The sequence below is a fragment of a genome, unplaced genomic scaffold (assembly GCF_019419815.1).
Source record: "Pyrus x bretschneideri cultivar Hongxiangsu unplaced genomic scaffold, Pyrus_bretschneideri_v1 Contig23, whole genome shotgun sequence".
NCBI lineage: Eukaryota > Viridiplantae > Streptophyta > Magnoliopsida > Rosales > Rosaceae > Pyrus > Pyrus x bretschneideri.
Window position 1 is genome coordinate 3,176,759 of NW_025999535.1, and position 15,125 is coordinate 3,191,883.

Here is a 15,125-nt window from a genome sequence, read left to right on the forward strand (position 1 = left end):
GCCATGGAATACAAAGGTGCATTTTCTCTCCTACCAGAGCATAACGCTTCATATACATCAGCTTTAACAGACAGAATGGGAATGGACGAGGTTTGTTACAGTTTATTTGAAATTTCTTGTTGAAATCACTAATGTTTCGGGCAACAAGTGTCCAACTGCAAGTATATATTTTCCTGAGACATTAGTGATTTCAAATGTATCAAATCCCTAATAACTTTGCCATTTTCTTCCTTTTTTATTGTCTTGGTGGCCTGGATGCGGATTGACTGGATGGATATCATCAAGAGCTGCATCTGAATCATTCGATGGCCCTTCAAGTGTCCCAGCGCCCCCTCTCAAAACAGACTGGAAAACTTCATTCACTATTGGATCCCTCTCATTACTTGATGAGGGATTGGGGTCTAAGACGAACTCTTGAACAGCAGCCTCACCTTCAAGCATGCTCATAACTTCAGACATGGTAGGCCTAAACTTTGAAGTTGAATTACAGCAGTGGAGAGCCACATTGATTGTAGCTATCATTTCTTCATTGTTGAATTCTGAGCCCAACCTTGGATCCACTAAGTTCATCAAATTCCCTTTCGATTTGAGATCATGCGCCTATAAACATGAAAAGAACAAAAGTAAAATAACTTACGTATCTTGAAAAATAACGTGAACTTTCAGCGAAGAAGAATGCAAAAAAAAAGCCTTCTATCTAGTGGTAAACAACATCAACAAAATTCAAATTAGAGTTCAATTAGGAAGTTACCCAATGAAGAATATAGAATCCTTTTTTATCTGATTTCTTCTTCCCACTAATAATCTCTAGTAGAACAATTCCAAAGCTGTAAACATCTGCTTTATTAGTAAGATGACCCAGATTTGCATATTCTGGTGCAATGTAGCCACTGCAAAATCATGAAATCATCACATCAATACAATACTTATAGACATATGCTGTAATATAACTATATTGGAAGGACAAATATAAGAAGAGAAGTAAAAATAGGGACTCACGGAGTTCCAACAGGATTGGTGCTTATATGTGTTTTATCCTCTTCGGCAAGTTTAGCCAATCCAAAGTCCGATATCTTCGGGTTAAGATGTTTATCAAGCAATACGTTCGAAGCCTTGATATCTCTATGAATAACCCTCAAGCTTGATCCATCATGAAGGTAAGCCAAACCTTTTGCTATACCAACACATATCTTACGCCTCGTTGCCCAATCCAAATCCAACTGACTTTCTTCTGCCCCCTCAGTTTGTCAAGTTAATCAAAATTAGTCATAATTTTGTGCATAAAATCTTTTGTACCATACGCATGGACCAAATGAAAAGTAGGTGTACAAAAGTGATACTTACCAAACAAAGCATGATAAACGCTATTGTTTTCCATGTACTCGTAGACAAGGAATAACTGATTTTCTTCAATACAATATCCGTATAGGTATACAAGATTAGGGTGTTGCAAAACATGTAGCATCTCTATCTCATTAAAAAATTCATGCTCTCCTTGGTTTGATTCGGGAGAAAGCTGCTTAACAGCAATCTGTGTTCTATCAGCAAGAATGCCCTGCATTTGACTAAGATAGTTAAAACAAATATCTTCTCTATGGAGAAATTAATCATAATTAGGACTGCTATTATTAATCAATTTAGAAAATTAATTATTTGTTCCGAAGAATACCTTATAAACAGTACCGAAACTACCTTTACCAATCTTATTGGCTTGGTGAAAGTTGGCTGTGGCATCTTTAAGTTCCGTAAAGGTAAACTTACGAGTTTGTAGTTCCACACCTTTCAAATCTGCATGACAAGTAAAACTCATAAGAAATGGTTGTGTCTAAGAAAAATTTCAGAACAATATCATTGTTTTTTCTTAAATCCCATTACAGTTTGAAGGCCTAGAATTTAACAACTACCTGGACCTATAGGCAGACATACTTTGCATCATGAGTTTAAAACATATAATGTACCCTCGGAGATTGAAACATCCCACATCACCCAGGGGTGTGATCCTTATATGTATATTTCCATCCCTACCTAGCATGAGGCTTTTTGAGAGCTTACTGGCTTCGGGTTCCGTTGGAACTCCGAAGTTAAGCGAGTAGCACGCGAGAGCACTTCCAAAATGGGTGACCCATTAGGAAATTCTCGTGTGAGTTTCCAGAAATAAAACCGTGAGGGCGTAGTCGGGGCCCAAAGCGGACAATATCGTGCTACGGTGGTGGAGCAGACCCGGAAAGTAATCCGCCCCGGGCCGAGATGTGACAATTTAGTATCAGAGCCTAACCATGGTCGTGGTGTGCCGACAAGGACGTCGGGCCCCTAAGGGGGGGTGGATTGTGACATCCCACATCACCTAGGGGTGTGATCCTTATATGTATATTCTCATCCCTACCTAGCACGAGGCCTTTTGGGAGCTCACTGGCTTCGGGTTCCGTTGGAACTCCGAAGTTAAGCGAGTAGCCTGCGAGAGCACTCCCAGGATGGGTGACCGATTGGGAAGTTCTCGTCTGAGTTCCTAGAAACAAAACTGTGAGGGCGTAGTCGGGGCCCAAAACGGACAATATCATGCTACGGTGGTGGAGCGGGCTTGGAAAATAATCCGCCCCGGGGCGGGATGTGACACAATATCTTAACAACTATTGTCTTAAGAGTGTGCACTTAAATATGCATGAGAAGTCAGAAAAGAGGATAAACGTTCTTCTTAGCAATAGAACAATGAAAAGAATATGCAATATAACGGAGAAACAAAAAATACCATCCTCCAATGTTTTCTGTAGTCCTACGAGGCATCTCTTGATCCAAAGAATAACCAGCACTGTTAATATGATGGCAACTGCTACGCACCCCCCAACTTTAACTATTGTGCTTATAGGCAGACAACTCCTACCATGCGGTATGGTGCTTACACTTTCTGTTGGAGAATCAAAGTCTGCCAATATAAAGTATAATTTTATTAGAATAAATGTAAATCTAATAGATGAGAGATTACTTGCAGATATTCTACAACATAGGCAAAACGTACTTGGTGTCACACTAATCGCAGATATAAGAGGCCCATAGACACCTCTATAAGGAATGGCAGTCGTTCCTTTTCCTGCCCAATATAAGTGGATCTCCAGTGTGCTACCAAGAACAGTAACATTGTCGAACTCTTTGACAATTCCCTTACCAACACCTCCTGCTTCATCCATAATATTAAAGTCTTTCTGGACCAAAATCCCCTGCACAACAATTTCAATATGTAACAACATTAATTCTAGTTTCATATTTCAATTCCACTCGAGAAAAGTCATACAATAGGGTACCAACTGCAGCTAAACCTATTGCGACATACAACTTCCTAAAAATGAGTATAATATACTAATACACATGAGACTAGCTAAATACTGCCTTCCGTTTCCCTCCCAAAAATAAAATAAAAGAAAATTAGGTGGTAATAAGATCAAATTAACGAACTTCTGTTCAAATGATGACTGAAAGCCTACATGAAGTGTATCAGGCAAAGAAGGAAAACTAGGCAGCACTGACTTGAGGCTTAAACAATCAGATGAGAGAACTTAAATAAACAGGTTTATATCTGAAAGTTCTACATATCTTTTAAAACTTCGTATAAAATAACACCCAAATAAAGCAGCTAGACGACATATATATAACCTTCCAAATATGTGTCGTGCTCTAATCATACCAAAAGAAAAATCATGTACAGTTTTAAGACATAAAGTGTGATCTATAATGGAACGCGCTAAACAAACTAAATGCTGCCCATTGAAGTTATTGTGGTCTTTGACAAAAAAGGGGTAAATAAACCAGCAAAGAATCACAAATAGTAAATGAAATTCACTTGTACTCACTTGAATTGAGATGTCAAATAAGCGTTTTCCGAGACTGCTAAATGTCTGGTCATTTGTGAACATTATTTCGGAAAAGTAGAGCCGCACTTTGTATCTGCCTTTTAGCATGCAAAGGGCATAATACTTGAGTGATACAGGGGCAATGCGCGCTGTTTGATAAAAATCTGGACCGGTGATATTTAAAGATAACACATTTGTTGCAATGTAATTTGCATTAGGCTTGTGCATGTACAGCCCCGTGCTGCTAGAGCCCCACTTTTGAGACGACGAAAAAAAGCTTGATGGTCCGAGAGTGCTTAAGTCCTCTTCATATGTATGACCATCAAATTTCGTCTTCCTCCCTCCACAATTGATAAATATAGAATGGTCTACATGCGTGACAAGAATATTATTAGAAATGTATACTCTTCAATTCATATGTATGACACCTATAACGACAATAAACTCATTAGTTTTTGCATGTTTGTTAGACCCCATTCGAACATTGACTCAGAGTTCTCAAAGTATCAATTCGATTAACAACGTGCAACATCCAACAAAAGTATAAAAAAAACGTTGAACTACACAACCAACCAATCTACTAAGATAGACGAAAGAAAAAATTAAATGAACTTAAACTCACATTTAGGCTTTGAGGAGCAAGGAAGGCCCTTCTTCAAGCACCACCTACTCATTGAAAGAATTAAGGCTCAGTCATACATTTGTCTTATGATGTTTGATAAATACAGAATTACAAGTTTTGGTGAACTTACGAATTTTCTAGAGACGAATGACTAGAAACTAGATTCCTGTAATAATAAAGGGAATTAACAAATAATATCCGACGGAGAAAGAGCATAAAAAGAGGTTTCACTACAAAAAAAAAAAAAGAAAAAGGCCTTTGGGCACAAAATTATGAACACAAATGAGGAATTTGTGTGTCTTTCAACACAAAAAGATTAACACAGTGCCCGTTCAATCAAGGACACTACATATTGTGCCCAATATAAAAAAAGTGGACACAAACACATTTTGTGACAACTTTGTTTAAAAAAGTGGACTCAAATATATTATTGTGCCTGTATTTTACATCTAAGGACACAATTATTTATTCTTTATTATTTTCCATAAACTTATGGTCCACACCCGACTTCCTCTCTCCCCTTAACCCCACCCACACCATACACCCCTCTTTTACCCCTGTCGTCTCTCTGCCTCCCTCAGACTCTATCTCCAACCCCTTTCTCTCTCTACCTTCCCCAGATTCGGTCCATCCTCTCTCGTTCTCGATCTCTCTCATATCTACCTCCCTCAGACTCCTTTCTCTTGCCTCCATCTCTCTCTCTCTCTCTCTCTCTCTCGCTCTCCAAGACTCCAACCCCCTTTCTATCTCTACCTTCGCCAGATTCGGTCGTTCTCTCTTCCTTTCCTGATCTCTCTCAGATCTGGGCTTTTTGGCCTGACACCTCCACGATCCGAGTTTTCTACTAGTGACGAGGTTCCTGTGACCGTGCAGGCATCAGCGGCGCTGGACAAAGAAGAGGAAAGGCTGTGCAAATCCGCAGGAACTTTGCTTGTGGTTTGCTTTTGTGGGTTTGATTTTTGTGTAATTTTTTAACAAATTTTGATTTTTTTGTATTTTATCTCGCAGAAAACTCAACTTCTCCTCAGTGCGTTTGGTAAGTGATTCAGCTTTTTCCTACTTATTATTTGGTTTTAGGGATGCATCTCTACATTTTTATCTAATCTTACTACTGAGATGAAACCCTGACGATTTCGTTTTGATGTCAGTTGTGGTGCTTTGTTGGGGCTTTCCCGGCTAATAGAGTATAAATTTCCCAGAAACTCGACGAACTCAGAGAAAGCAGTTGGAGCAGCTGTGACTTCTATTTTTTTTCTCTCTAGAAAATGGTATGAACTCTGATCACTCTGTCTCGATCAAATCTTACAAAGTTTTCAGCTTTTCCCGATTTTAATTTATAGGTTACACTGTTCTTTGATAACTTCCTCATCTGGGCAATCTCCAATTTTCGTTTGTATTTTCATCTGGGAGGAGTTCTTGAATGCTAATTAATCAATGCTAGTAGATTGTTAATTATTAACTTGATGTTTAAGCATGGACATTTGTGAATTTCCAGGTTTACAGTTTTGTAGATTTCGTTTTGCTGTCAGTTGTGCTTTGTTGGGGCTTTCCCAGCTAAAAGAGTACTTTGCGTTTTGGTTGCTCAATTAATAAATCTGAGATTTGCTAGCACCTGTGATATTGCTGTTATACTTTGGGTACGTTTTCTGTCCTGCTTTTTTCCAGTTTGCAGATGCATTGATAATTGTTGGATTAAAATGGATTTGTATTTTTTGGGAAGAAATGAGAAGAAGAAGAAATTGAAAGGATAAAGCTTCATACTTTGGTGTATAATTAATTGAAGAAAGAGAAAATTACTTGGTAAAGATTTGAGCTTTAGCTATTGCATGCATATTCAGCTTTCCTTTGCATTTGACTAAGTTGGAAACTGAGTGGAAAATGTTGAGAGAGAGAGAGAGAGAATTGTGTCGGGGTTTTGGTAAAGATTTGAACTTTGGTGGTAAGCTAGCTGCTTTAAACTCGCACAGGAAAACCCAGCAGCATGTAGATAAGTAGACTGAATTGGCCTTTTGAATAAGTTTGAAATGAGTTCGAAATTGAGTAGAAAAATGTTAGATAGAGAAACAGAGAATGTGATTTGATAATTGGTAATATGATCAATCCTTGGTGACATATATTTTATCAAATTAGATTAGAATTTATTTGGTTAAATTAGATTAAAATTTGATCATATAAAATAAAACAATTTATAAATATTGGAAATAGGCATTAAAAAGTTTAAGTCTCACATTACATGGATTAGAATGACTTTTCTAGATGCTTAAATCCTTTTTGCTGAAGAGTGTTTTGTGTTTCTACTGCCGATAACCAAATGTTGTAACGTATACCTTAATATATGTTATGACGAGGATGTGTACATCTTCCGTCCTCTTCAGTTCAATACTCTGCCAGTTGTGAAAACAGCAACCGAGCCACTAAATCCATGTATGCGGACAAAGATGGTGGAAGGACTAAGAAAGATAAGCAAGAGTTATACTCTTGCAATCACTAAAGTTGAGGAGTCTGGGGAGCACACGATATTAGGGACAGGAGAACTCTACTTGGATTCAATAATGAAGGACCTAAGAGAGCTTTATTTGGAAGTAGAAGTCAAGGTAATTGTTTGCTCCCAATCCTCATCCTCTCTTCACGTTATTTGTTTTTAAAGTAACTTTTCTACCCCTTAAGAATGTAAATTTAGGGTTTTTGAAATTTAATTTTCGAATTCTAGATTAGGGTTTCTAAATTTAGGGTTTGTGAAATTTAATTTTCAAATTCTTGAAATTTTGGTTTCACGGATTCTATTTAATTGATCTAATGGTTCTTGGGTTTTTGCTTATTGGACCATCTTTGACTATTGAGGTTCAAAGTATTTGTGAAGGTTTTGGTTCAGTGCAGTAGGAATAAGGCAGAAGCTAGTTGAGAGAATATCTGGCATTTTGTATAAGATTTGTGAAGTAAGATTCTTCCCTTTTTTGTTCTGCTTCAAAGTTTTAATTTTGTGAGAGGTTCAAATATTGCACATGTTATCTTCATTAATTCGTTTCTGTAGCAGCAGAGGTTTGATGAAGTGCAAGGCTTGTTGAGGAAGATGCATCTGTCCGAAAATGTTTGTTTTCAAGTCTTTTTGTATTAGAGATAAAATATGTAACATTATAATATATGTTTGTGAGATTGGGAAAGTGAAAGTTGGTTTCATGGTTGTAGGCTGTTTTCCTTTTATGAAAATTTAAATTTTTGCATTTCCTCAATTCAGTTTCAATTTTTTAAATTTGATTTTTTTTTATATTTAATTCTTGTTGGTACAATTATATTATAAGTGTTAATAGGGTCGGAAAAGGTATTCTGATAAAGTTGCCAGAAACAGGCGCAAATAGTGATCCATATGGGCACATATGCCGGTGCTCTTTGGCCTCAAAGGGCACAGATAATTTATTGTGTGCAGTGCTTATATTTTTTGTAGTGTTTGGATATTGATAGACTTACAGAGTCAAATGTTGGCAGCTGACGGAAGGTGATCCCGTAAAATTGTTGTATGACAAGTCCCTGCAGCAGATTTTGTGTCGCATTGATGACAACTCTAAATTCATATAATTGAGAAACAGAAAAGTGAAATTGAAATCGAAGTTTGCCAGCATTTTGTGTTAAAGAAACAAACACAAATAAAGCAAAACTTCATAGATTAGTGTTAGAGTATAGACTGACTGGTCACGTTTGCTTTGCAATATCCCAATTGGTACTTCTCCGGTCAATATGTTGTTGCTCAAACACCTGCACACGTAAAAATTAACGGTCAATGAAATGTAAATAAGGCTAACTTGAGAAATATTTAAAACTAATGTGTACTGTTTGCACCAATAAATGAATGTTTCATTTGACCGACTTACAGGAAAGATAGATGGTGAGCACGTTCAATCGTCTGTGGAATTTCTCCTGTTAACTTGTTAAAACTCAAGTCCCTACAATAAAGGAAAGAAACATTATACTAACATACATCAGAGGTTTGTTTTGAACTTTTGAAGGTTTATTGAATCCAAAAACTCAAATTCTTGTTCATTTTGGCAATAGTACATGTGTACATCTATACAATTATGTTGATTAGAAAAGCACTCACAATATTAATAGCTTTGTCAGCTTGCCAAGGTAATTTGGGATTGTACCACTAATTGAGCAATTTCTCAAAATCCTGTGTCACAGGAATACGAACAAAAATTAGAATAATTGCGTCAGGGATTACGCTGAAGTACAATTTCAATACGTTTATGTGATATGGAACTCACACTATCTGGATATTTTTCATATATTTCAAAGTAGGAAAAGGCATACTTGGTCCATCCAAATCAGATATCATCCTGATACATGACAGATCAGAAATATTTATTTGTTATATAGTTGAAGAATTGGAATACATAATGATCAGAAGATAGAGGAGCAATGGTCTCACAATTCCTTTAAGTCTTTCAATGAAGATATGGTGTAAGGAATAGGGCCTTCCATGGATGTACCTTGCAGATCACTGCAGTAAATTTAAGTTAACTTTTCAGCCGAAAAGTGATAGGATACAAGTATATTGAAGGGAAAGGAAATGCAGGAATGAAAAGAAAATGCAGAGAAAGGAAACACAAAAAAGAAATCATTTCATTTAATCACTATCCTCTTTCCTGATGGCTCAATGCCCTTACAAGGCTAGAAAGTAACTAAAAGTAACTAAGAAGCTTCTTAGTACCAGATTAGCAGTAAACCTAACCACAACATGATCCCTATAGCAATATTCTTAGTCTTTTCATTAAAAACAATGTCATTGTATACATATATTTGATTGAAACGGCATATGACAGCAAACTTGTTCCATGTAAGTTCTCTCCTAAAAGAGATGTATATATACAAGGACATTAGTTTTAAGGAAGATTTTAGAAGACTGTTGAATAACTCGGTACAATATATCTAAAGATGATCCTAAAAGAAACGTTCACAGTCAAAGATGGGAAATAAAGAGTAAAAGATGGGAGATGACTACAATGAAGAGCAACACTCACAGTTTTTGAAGTTTACTCCAGTTTCCAATAAATTCAGGTATCTTTCCTGATAATTGGCTCCCACCTATCCTACTGCAGGCATTAAAAGAAGATGAGAAATTCTTTGTGTAAAAATTATGCACGTGCGTATAATCAAGCCATTTTGCATCACTTACAAATCAATTAAGTTCTTTAGATATCCGTACGACTCTGGTATTGTACCAGTAAAATCGTTCGCAGAAAGAAGGCTGTTAAAAGTAAAAGTCAGTTATGAAAGATAATCCAATGAATTTGTGAAATATTTTTACATTACATGTTACAAAATTAGTTTAATCACTATAGAGCACTTGCGGTGAGAAGTCATACAAAATACCAAAAGTTTCATGAAATTTGGATTTTGAAAAAGTTTGGCAAAAATAGGAAATGAGAATGCAATCTTACAGTCTTTCCAAGTGAGTCAACCTCCCAAGGTTTTGCGGAAGAGGCCCTTCAAATTGATTATCTTCCAACACCCTGGAAAAAATGTATTTGCCAATAAAGGTTATGCATGTTCCTTCTTTCTTTTAATTATCAATAAGTAAATAACATTAATACAAAACTTACAGCTCTCTGAGCAATGTAAAGTCACCAGCAGGAATTGAACCGCTGAGTCGATTCCCTAAAAGATACCTACAACACACTAACAACAATTACATGACATGCCTAACATATATTACAAGTACCCACGCCGCTATTATTTAAGGTCCACAGAATCACTTACAGAGAACGAATGGGACACCGAGAAAGGCTGGCAGGGATTGATCCACTAATGTAGTTGTGAGTGAGATCACTATTTAATGTGAACAAGCGTTAGAAATTCATCTCGATAATCCAGTTAATGTGCATAACAAATTCAAACCAACAACGTAATCACTTACATTTCTTCCAAATGAGTAAGGTCCCCAAATTCCTCAGGTATAACTCCGGTTAAATTCAGACCCTTCAGCTTGCTGTGATACCGAAATTCAAGCAACAGTTAAAACTTATTAATCAGTTGTACTTAAAACAATAAAATTTGAAGCCCATAAAGCCTTACATGATTTTGACATGGCAAGTGTTGTTTGCAAAGGAGCACTTGCAAGTGACATTGCTAAAAATGTGGGCAGTGAAGTGTTTGAAGAAGCCTACCCCACCATCTTGGCAAGAAGTTTGGCTGATATTTTTCCAGTGAGGGTTATGTAATTTTCTAGAAATTGTTTCAAGAGTTTTCACTGTCACATAAACAAAAAACAGCTCTTGAAGTTCATCACTTGCCAAAAATCACATGCAATGAAAAAGACATGGTCAATCATACAAGTTCACCCTTCAAAGGCCTAACCGAATGAAAAGAATGCTAAAAATCCTTCACTTGTTACTAACTTTTTTTGATCAGAAAAGCATAAAAGTACATGTTTACACCAATAAGAAATTGCCACATCATTTAATTATAGGAAATATGAAATTACCATATTATGCAATTATTGGTGCCTTGTGAGGCAATCGACATATACTACAAATCAAACAGACGAATCCTTTACTGCCAAATTATGCAATTTGCACTCATATAAATTGTTTAAGAACCATTATGAAAAAGACATTAATTTTTTTTTATTGGTTTAAACATGTACTTTTATGAAAGATAAATGCCCAATTCCAATTTTCATGGACTAGCCGAAAAAGAAAAACAGAAGATTAGGTAATAGATGGGCTGAATATATGGGTTAACTAAGAGATGGGCTGGACGGGACTTAATCTCGCCCATTAGAGTGCAACCCAAAGTTTCTCTATCACGGATTCATTAGGGTCCGAATCGGTATGTCGGAGTTTTAGTCTACTCATGTCGACGTGTCGTGTGTGTGTTGGAGATATTCAAATCGGTGGAGAGTCGCCAGCTTTAGGCGACACGGAAGCCGAGAGCCCTAAACTGCAAACCCTAACCCCAAAACTCTAAGTAGTGTCATGTCCATTGCAGTTTTATATAAGGGAAAGGTATCCTCTCCTCCAAATCCACCTAATCAACCCATCCTAGGATCTGAAAATTCTAAAAATAGAAACTGAAACAGAAAAGATACAGATGCATATGAACAAATACAAAAACAAACAAAGAGGAAAATTTCATATTTCTTTGTTTTCCAAGAAAAATTTTCTCAGGAACCAAATAGAGCAGAGCACTTCTCACAACACAAAACCAACTGCAATCATGCTCAAATGACCAACAAAACTCTTCACAAAATCCCAAAATTACCATTCATATTTGCAGTAAAACTTGAGAAATGTAAAAGCGAGAAGGAAAATGATGATTTTATTTTGTGCTAACCTTCTTCCAGAGGCAGAAGTTGAGCACAACTCAAAGCCAGCAACCCCATCAAAAGACCGACAACAATCACAGAACTTGACATTGTCCTCGGATCACTACACAAAAACAAAAACAAAGACAAAGAGTGTGTTGGTAACTTTGTGTGTGAAAGAGTGGTTTTTGTTTTAGATTGTTAATGGCTTTGTCCTGAATGTGTCCTTCGGTTTTTAAAAGCAGCTTCTAACTCGTCAATGACAACTGCAAAACCACTTTTCTAATGACCTGATGATGATGCATGCCTGCATGGCTCCGAATAATATATAGAAATAAGAGAAAAGTGGAAGAAAAGAGGGTTTCCAAAAAAACAGTAGACCAAAAGGGGTTCTAGGCTAGTCAACAATCTTCATGTACGAATGGTTGATATCGGTGCCACGTGGTGCATTCCGAAGGGCCAAATGGAGCAAATATCCTAAAATTTAGCAGATGGAAATTCTGTTCATACATGTTTTTGTATCACATTTTCATATTACCTTAAGTGGTATTTGATGTAGACAGCCACATCATTTGAATTATTCAGATTTTTAAATTTAGTTCGTTATTTAATAAACTAATAATTAAGAAAAAACTAGTTAATTAAATAATGATTGTGGTATACGAGAAGTCTTTCTCTTTCATTTTCTTGGGTTTTTCAAATTTTTCAAATGATGTGGTTGTCCACATCAATTGCCAAGTATAAAAATACGATATAAAAATATAGTATGAATAACATTATATATTTCAGTACTTAATCTCAACAAAAAGTATTCTTTTAATTATAAAACCTACTTGATATATTCTTCTACTGATGTATATCTCAACGTCAAAATCTTACGAGAATACCACTATCTTGCTTGAATACCAGTAGTATTTTGCGGGAATACCACTATCTTGAGGGAATACCACTCTCTTGATTGAATACCAGTAGTATCTTGTGGGAATACCACTATCTTGCTTGATATCTTGAGGGAATACCACTATCTTGATTGAATACCAGTAGTATCTTGCGGGAATACCACTATCTTGCTTGAATACCAGTAGTATCTTGAGGGAATACCACTATCTTGCTTGAATACCAGTAGTATCTTGCGGGAATACCACTATCTTGCTTGATATCTTGAGGGAATACCACTATCTTGCTTGAATACCAGTAGTATCTTGAGGGAATACCACTATCTTGCTTGAATACCAGTAGTATCTTGCGGGAATACCATTATCTTGCTTGATATCTTGAGGGAATACCACTATCTTGCTTGAATACCAGTAGTATCTTGCGGAAATACCACTATCTTGCTTTTTTGGAAACTGAATACCACTATCTTGCTTGTCAAAAGGTACAGCAGATCATTTTAGGAATGAATGCATAATCTTACGCCACGTGGTGAAAGGCCCAAATAGAAACGGGAAACGGGGTGGTCGGGGGAAAATTTTTAGGTGTACCGGGTACACCAAAAAAATTTGGTGTACCCTCACTCATTAGAATTTTTTTGGTGTACAAAAAGTGAGGGTGCACCAAATTTTTTTGGTGCACCCTCACCATTATGAGTGAGGGTACACTGAAAAATTGCTCGTGGTTGGGACCCATAGTGCTTCCGATGAAAAGAAGTGCATATTTTTCAACGGAATCTTCTTTCCAAGGCCAAAAATTCCGAGAAAGATAACAGGAGGAATACTTACCGGTTAGTAGATTAGAAGGGGATTCTTTCCAAGGTCCAATTGATACTATTTGACCGGATGTAAACCTACCGCCGGAGTTGGAGAATAAATTCTACCGTCTCAAATGTTTTTCATTTATACAATGATAAATGGTATATGTGTATGTATTCTGGGTACACTGAAAAATCTTTTCACAGACCATGGCCACTTTATTTGAATCCACTTTAGAGTTTCCTTCTGTGCTTGTTAAAAGACTCAAATTGCTAGCACTGTTAAAGATTCAAGTCGGCATGAACAAATAGAGGCATCGTACCGGCCATCAGGCCACAATTCAAATACCCCATTCAAATTCAGCAAATAGCAAAGGTCAATGCATGTATACAATTTGTGCAATGCGTATGTCTGAAAAAATTATTGGTACGTAACAAACCACTCGTATGTTATATAATTACAATTTGGGTAATGCTATAGAGTGCTTAACAAACTATTGGTACATTATATACTTCCAATTTGAGTACGCTATATAATGTTAATTTCAGTACTTAACAAACTAATGATACGTTATATTTTTCCAACTTGAGTACGATATAAAATGTTTATTTTGGAACGTACTTGTATGTTGGTAAGCTATGAAATAATTATTTTGGTACATACCAATACGTTGGTATGCTATGAAATGTTTATTTTGATGCATACCTTGACTAACTTGTACCAGCCCTTGTAAAAAAGAACTGGAAATAATGAAACATGAATAAACGGAGTGTTGGAAAATAAAAAGAAAAGTATTTTAGGATTTGATTTAATTAGTAATTTTATATGATTTAATTAGGATTTTGATATTATTTGATTTGGTCTAGGTTTCCTTGTCTTGTAGACAAATGATTGTTTCGATTTATTTTCTAGTATTGCTTCTTTGTAATCTTATAATACCTCTTTATGGAGAAGAATAAAGTATTGAAGTTGTTATTTGAGAATTGTGAGACTGTAGAGAATTCTAAATTTACCCTAAATCATTCATTTTTAACTCAGAGGATGTGAACTATACTAGGACTGCTAAGGGACCCAAAAAAATAAAGGAACTTTAACGAAAAACTCCCAGTACTGTTTACTTTAATGAAAAACCACATTTTACATTAAAAAGTAAATCTTGGTACTATTCACTTTACCCTTTATTTTGTCCTTATCGTTAAAACTCAAGATTTTCAAACTCTTTTCTTTAATTTTCCTAAAAAATAATTGTTATAATTTATTTCCTAGTATTACTTCTTGGGTTGAAGGTGGCAGCCAAAACGGAGGATCATAAACCATAATTGACCAAATTTTTATAACGGTCCCACCAGACAGAAAGACATGCTTAATTCTTGGATGCATTTTTGCTCACCCACGTTCACTTGGGTGTATGATCACCACACATCTCCAAAGCTTGCCAAGTGTCCCCTTGCTTTAATCCTGGTTAACATTTTCATTTGTTATTAATATTTTACTATAGTAACACATTAATAATCATCTTAACATTTATCTTTTAACTTTTTAATTAATATTTGTATTTCAACCGTCCATCTCCCCTCTTCCTCCCTCCTCCAACCGTCCATCGCCCATCTTCCTCCCTCCTCCCATCTCTATCCTCTGTCACTTTTCTCCCTTTTCTGTTATTTGGGCGA

The 15,125-nt window shown here is 36.2% G+C and overlaps 1 protein-coding gene and 1 long non-coding RNA gene across 9 annotated transcripts; one reads left to right on the plus strand and one right to left on the minus strand.

The window, feature by feature from the left end:
• Positions 1-207: 207 nt before the first annotated feature.
• Positions 208-11,875, minus strand: LOC125478130 (probable LRR receptor-like serine/threonine-protein kinase At1g53440). Its single transcript, XM_048585916.1, has 25 exons — positions 11,794-11,875; positions 10,534-10,708; positions 10,376-10,447; positions 10,219-10,287; positions 10,062-10,127; positions 9,900-9,971; positions 9,635-9,706; positions 9,480-9,551; positions 8,888-8,959; positions 8,724-8,795; positions 8,558-8,629; positions 8,331-8,402; positions 8,149-8,214; positions 7,930-7,989; positions 4,595-4,630; positions 4,465-4,508; positions 3,843-4,210; positions 3,014-3,212; positions 2,873-2,920; positions 2,747-2,842; positions 1,670-1,788; positions 1,345-1,555; positions 1,000-1,231; positions 752-890; positions 208-600 (listed from the first exon to the last, which is right to left on the minus strand). Exons 1-25 carry the CDS (start codon positions 11,873-11,875, stop codon positions 208-210), a joined length of 2,979 nt encoding a protein of 992 aa, XP_048441873.1.
• Positions 4,989-7,685, plus strand: LOC125478044. Of its 8 annotated transcripts, none has more exons than XR_007258878.1 (5): positions 4,989-5,500; positions 5,613-5,732; positions 5,960-6,101; positions 6,185-6,264; positions 6,840-7,685. It is a non-coding gene; the product is annotated as an uncharacterized LOC125478044 (long non-coding RNA). The 8 variants fall into 8 exon arrangements; XR_007258881.1 differs by lacking the exon at positions 6,185-6,264 and having other exon boundaries at positions 6,840-7,400; positions 7,496-7,685; XR_007258879.1 differs by lacking the exon at positions 6,185-6,264 and having other exon boundaries at positions 6,840-7,400; positions 7,499-7,685.
• Positions 11,876-15,125: the final 3,250 nt, after the last annotated feature.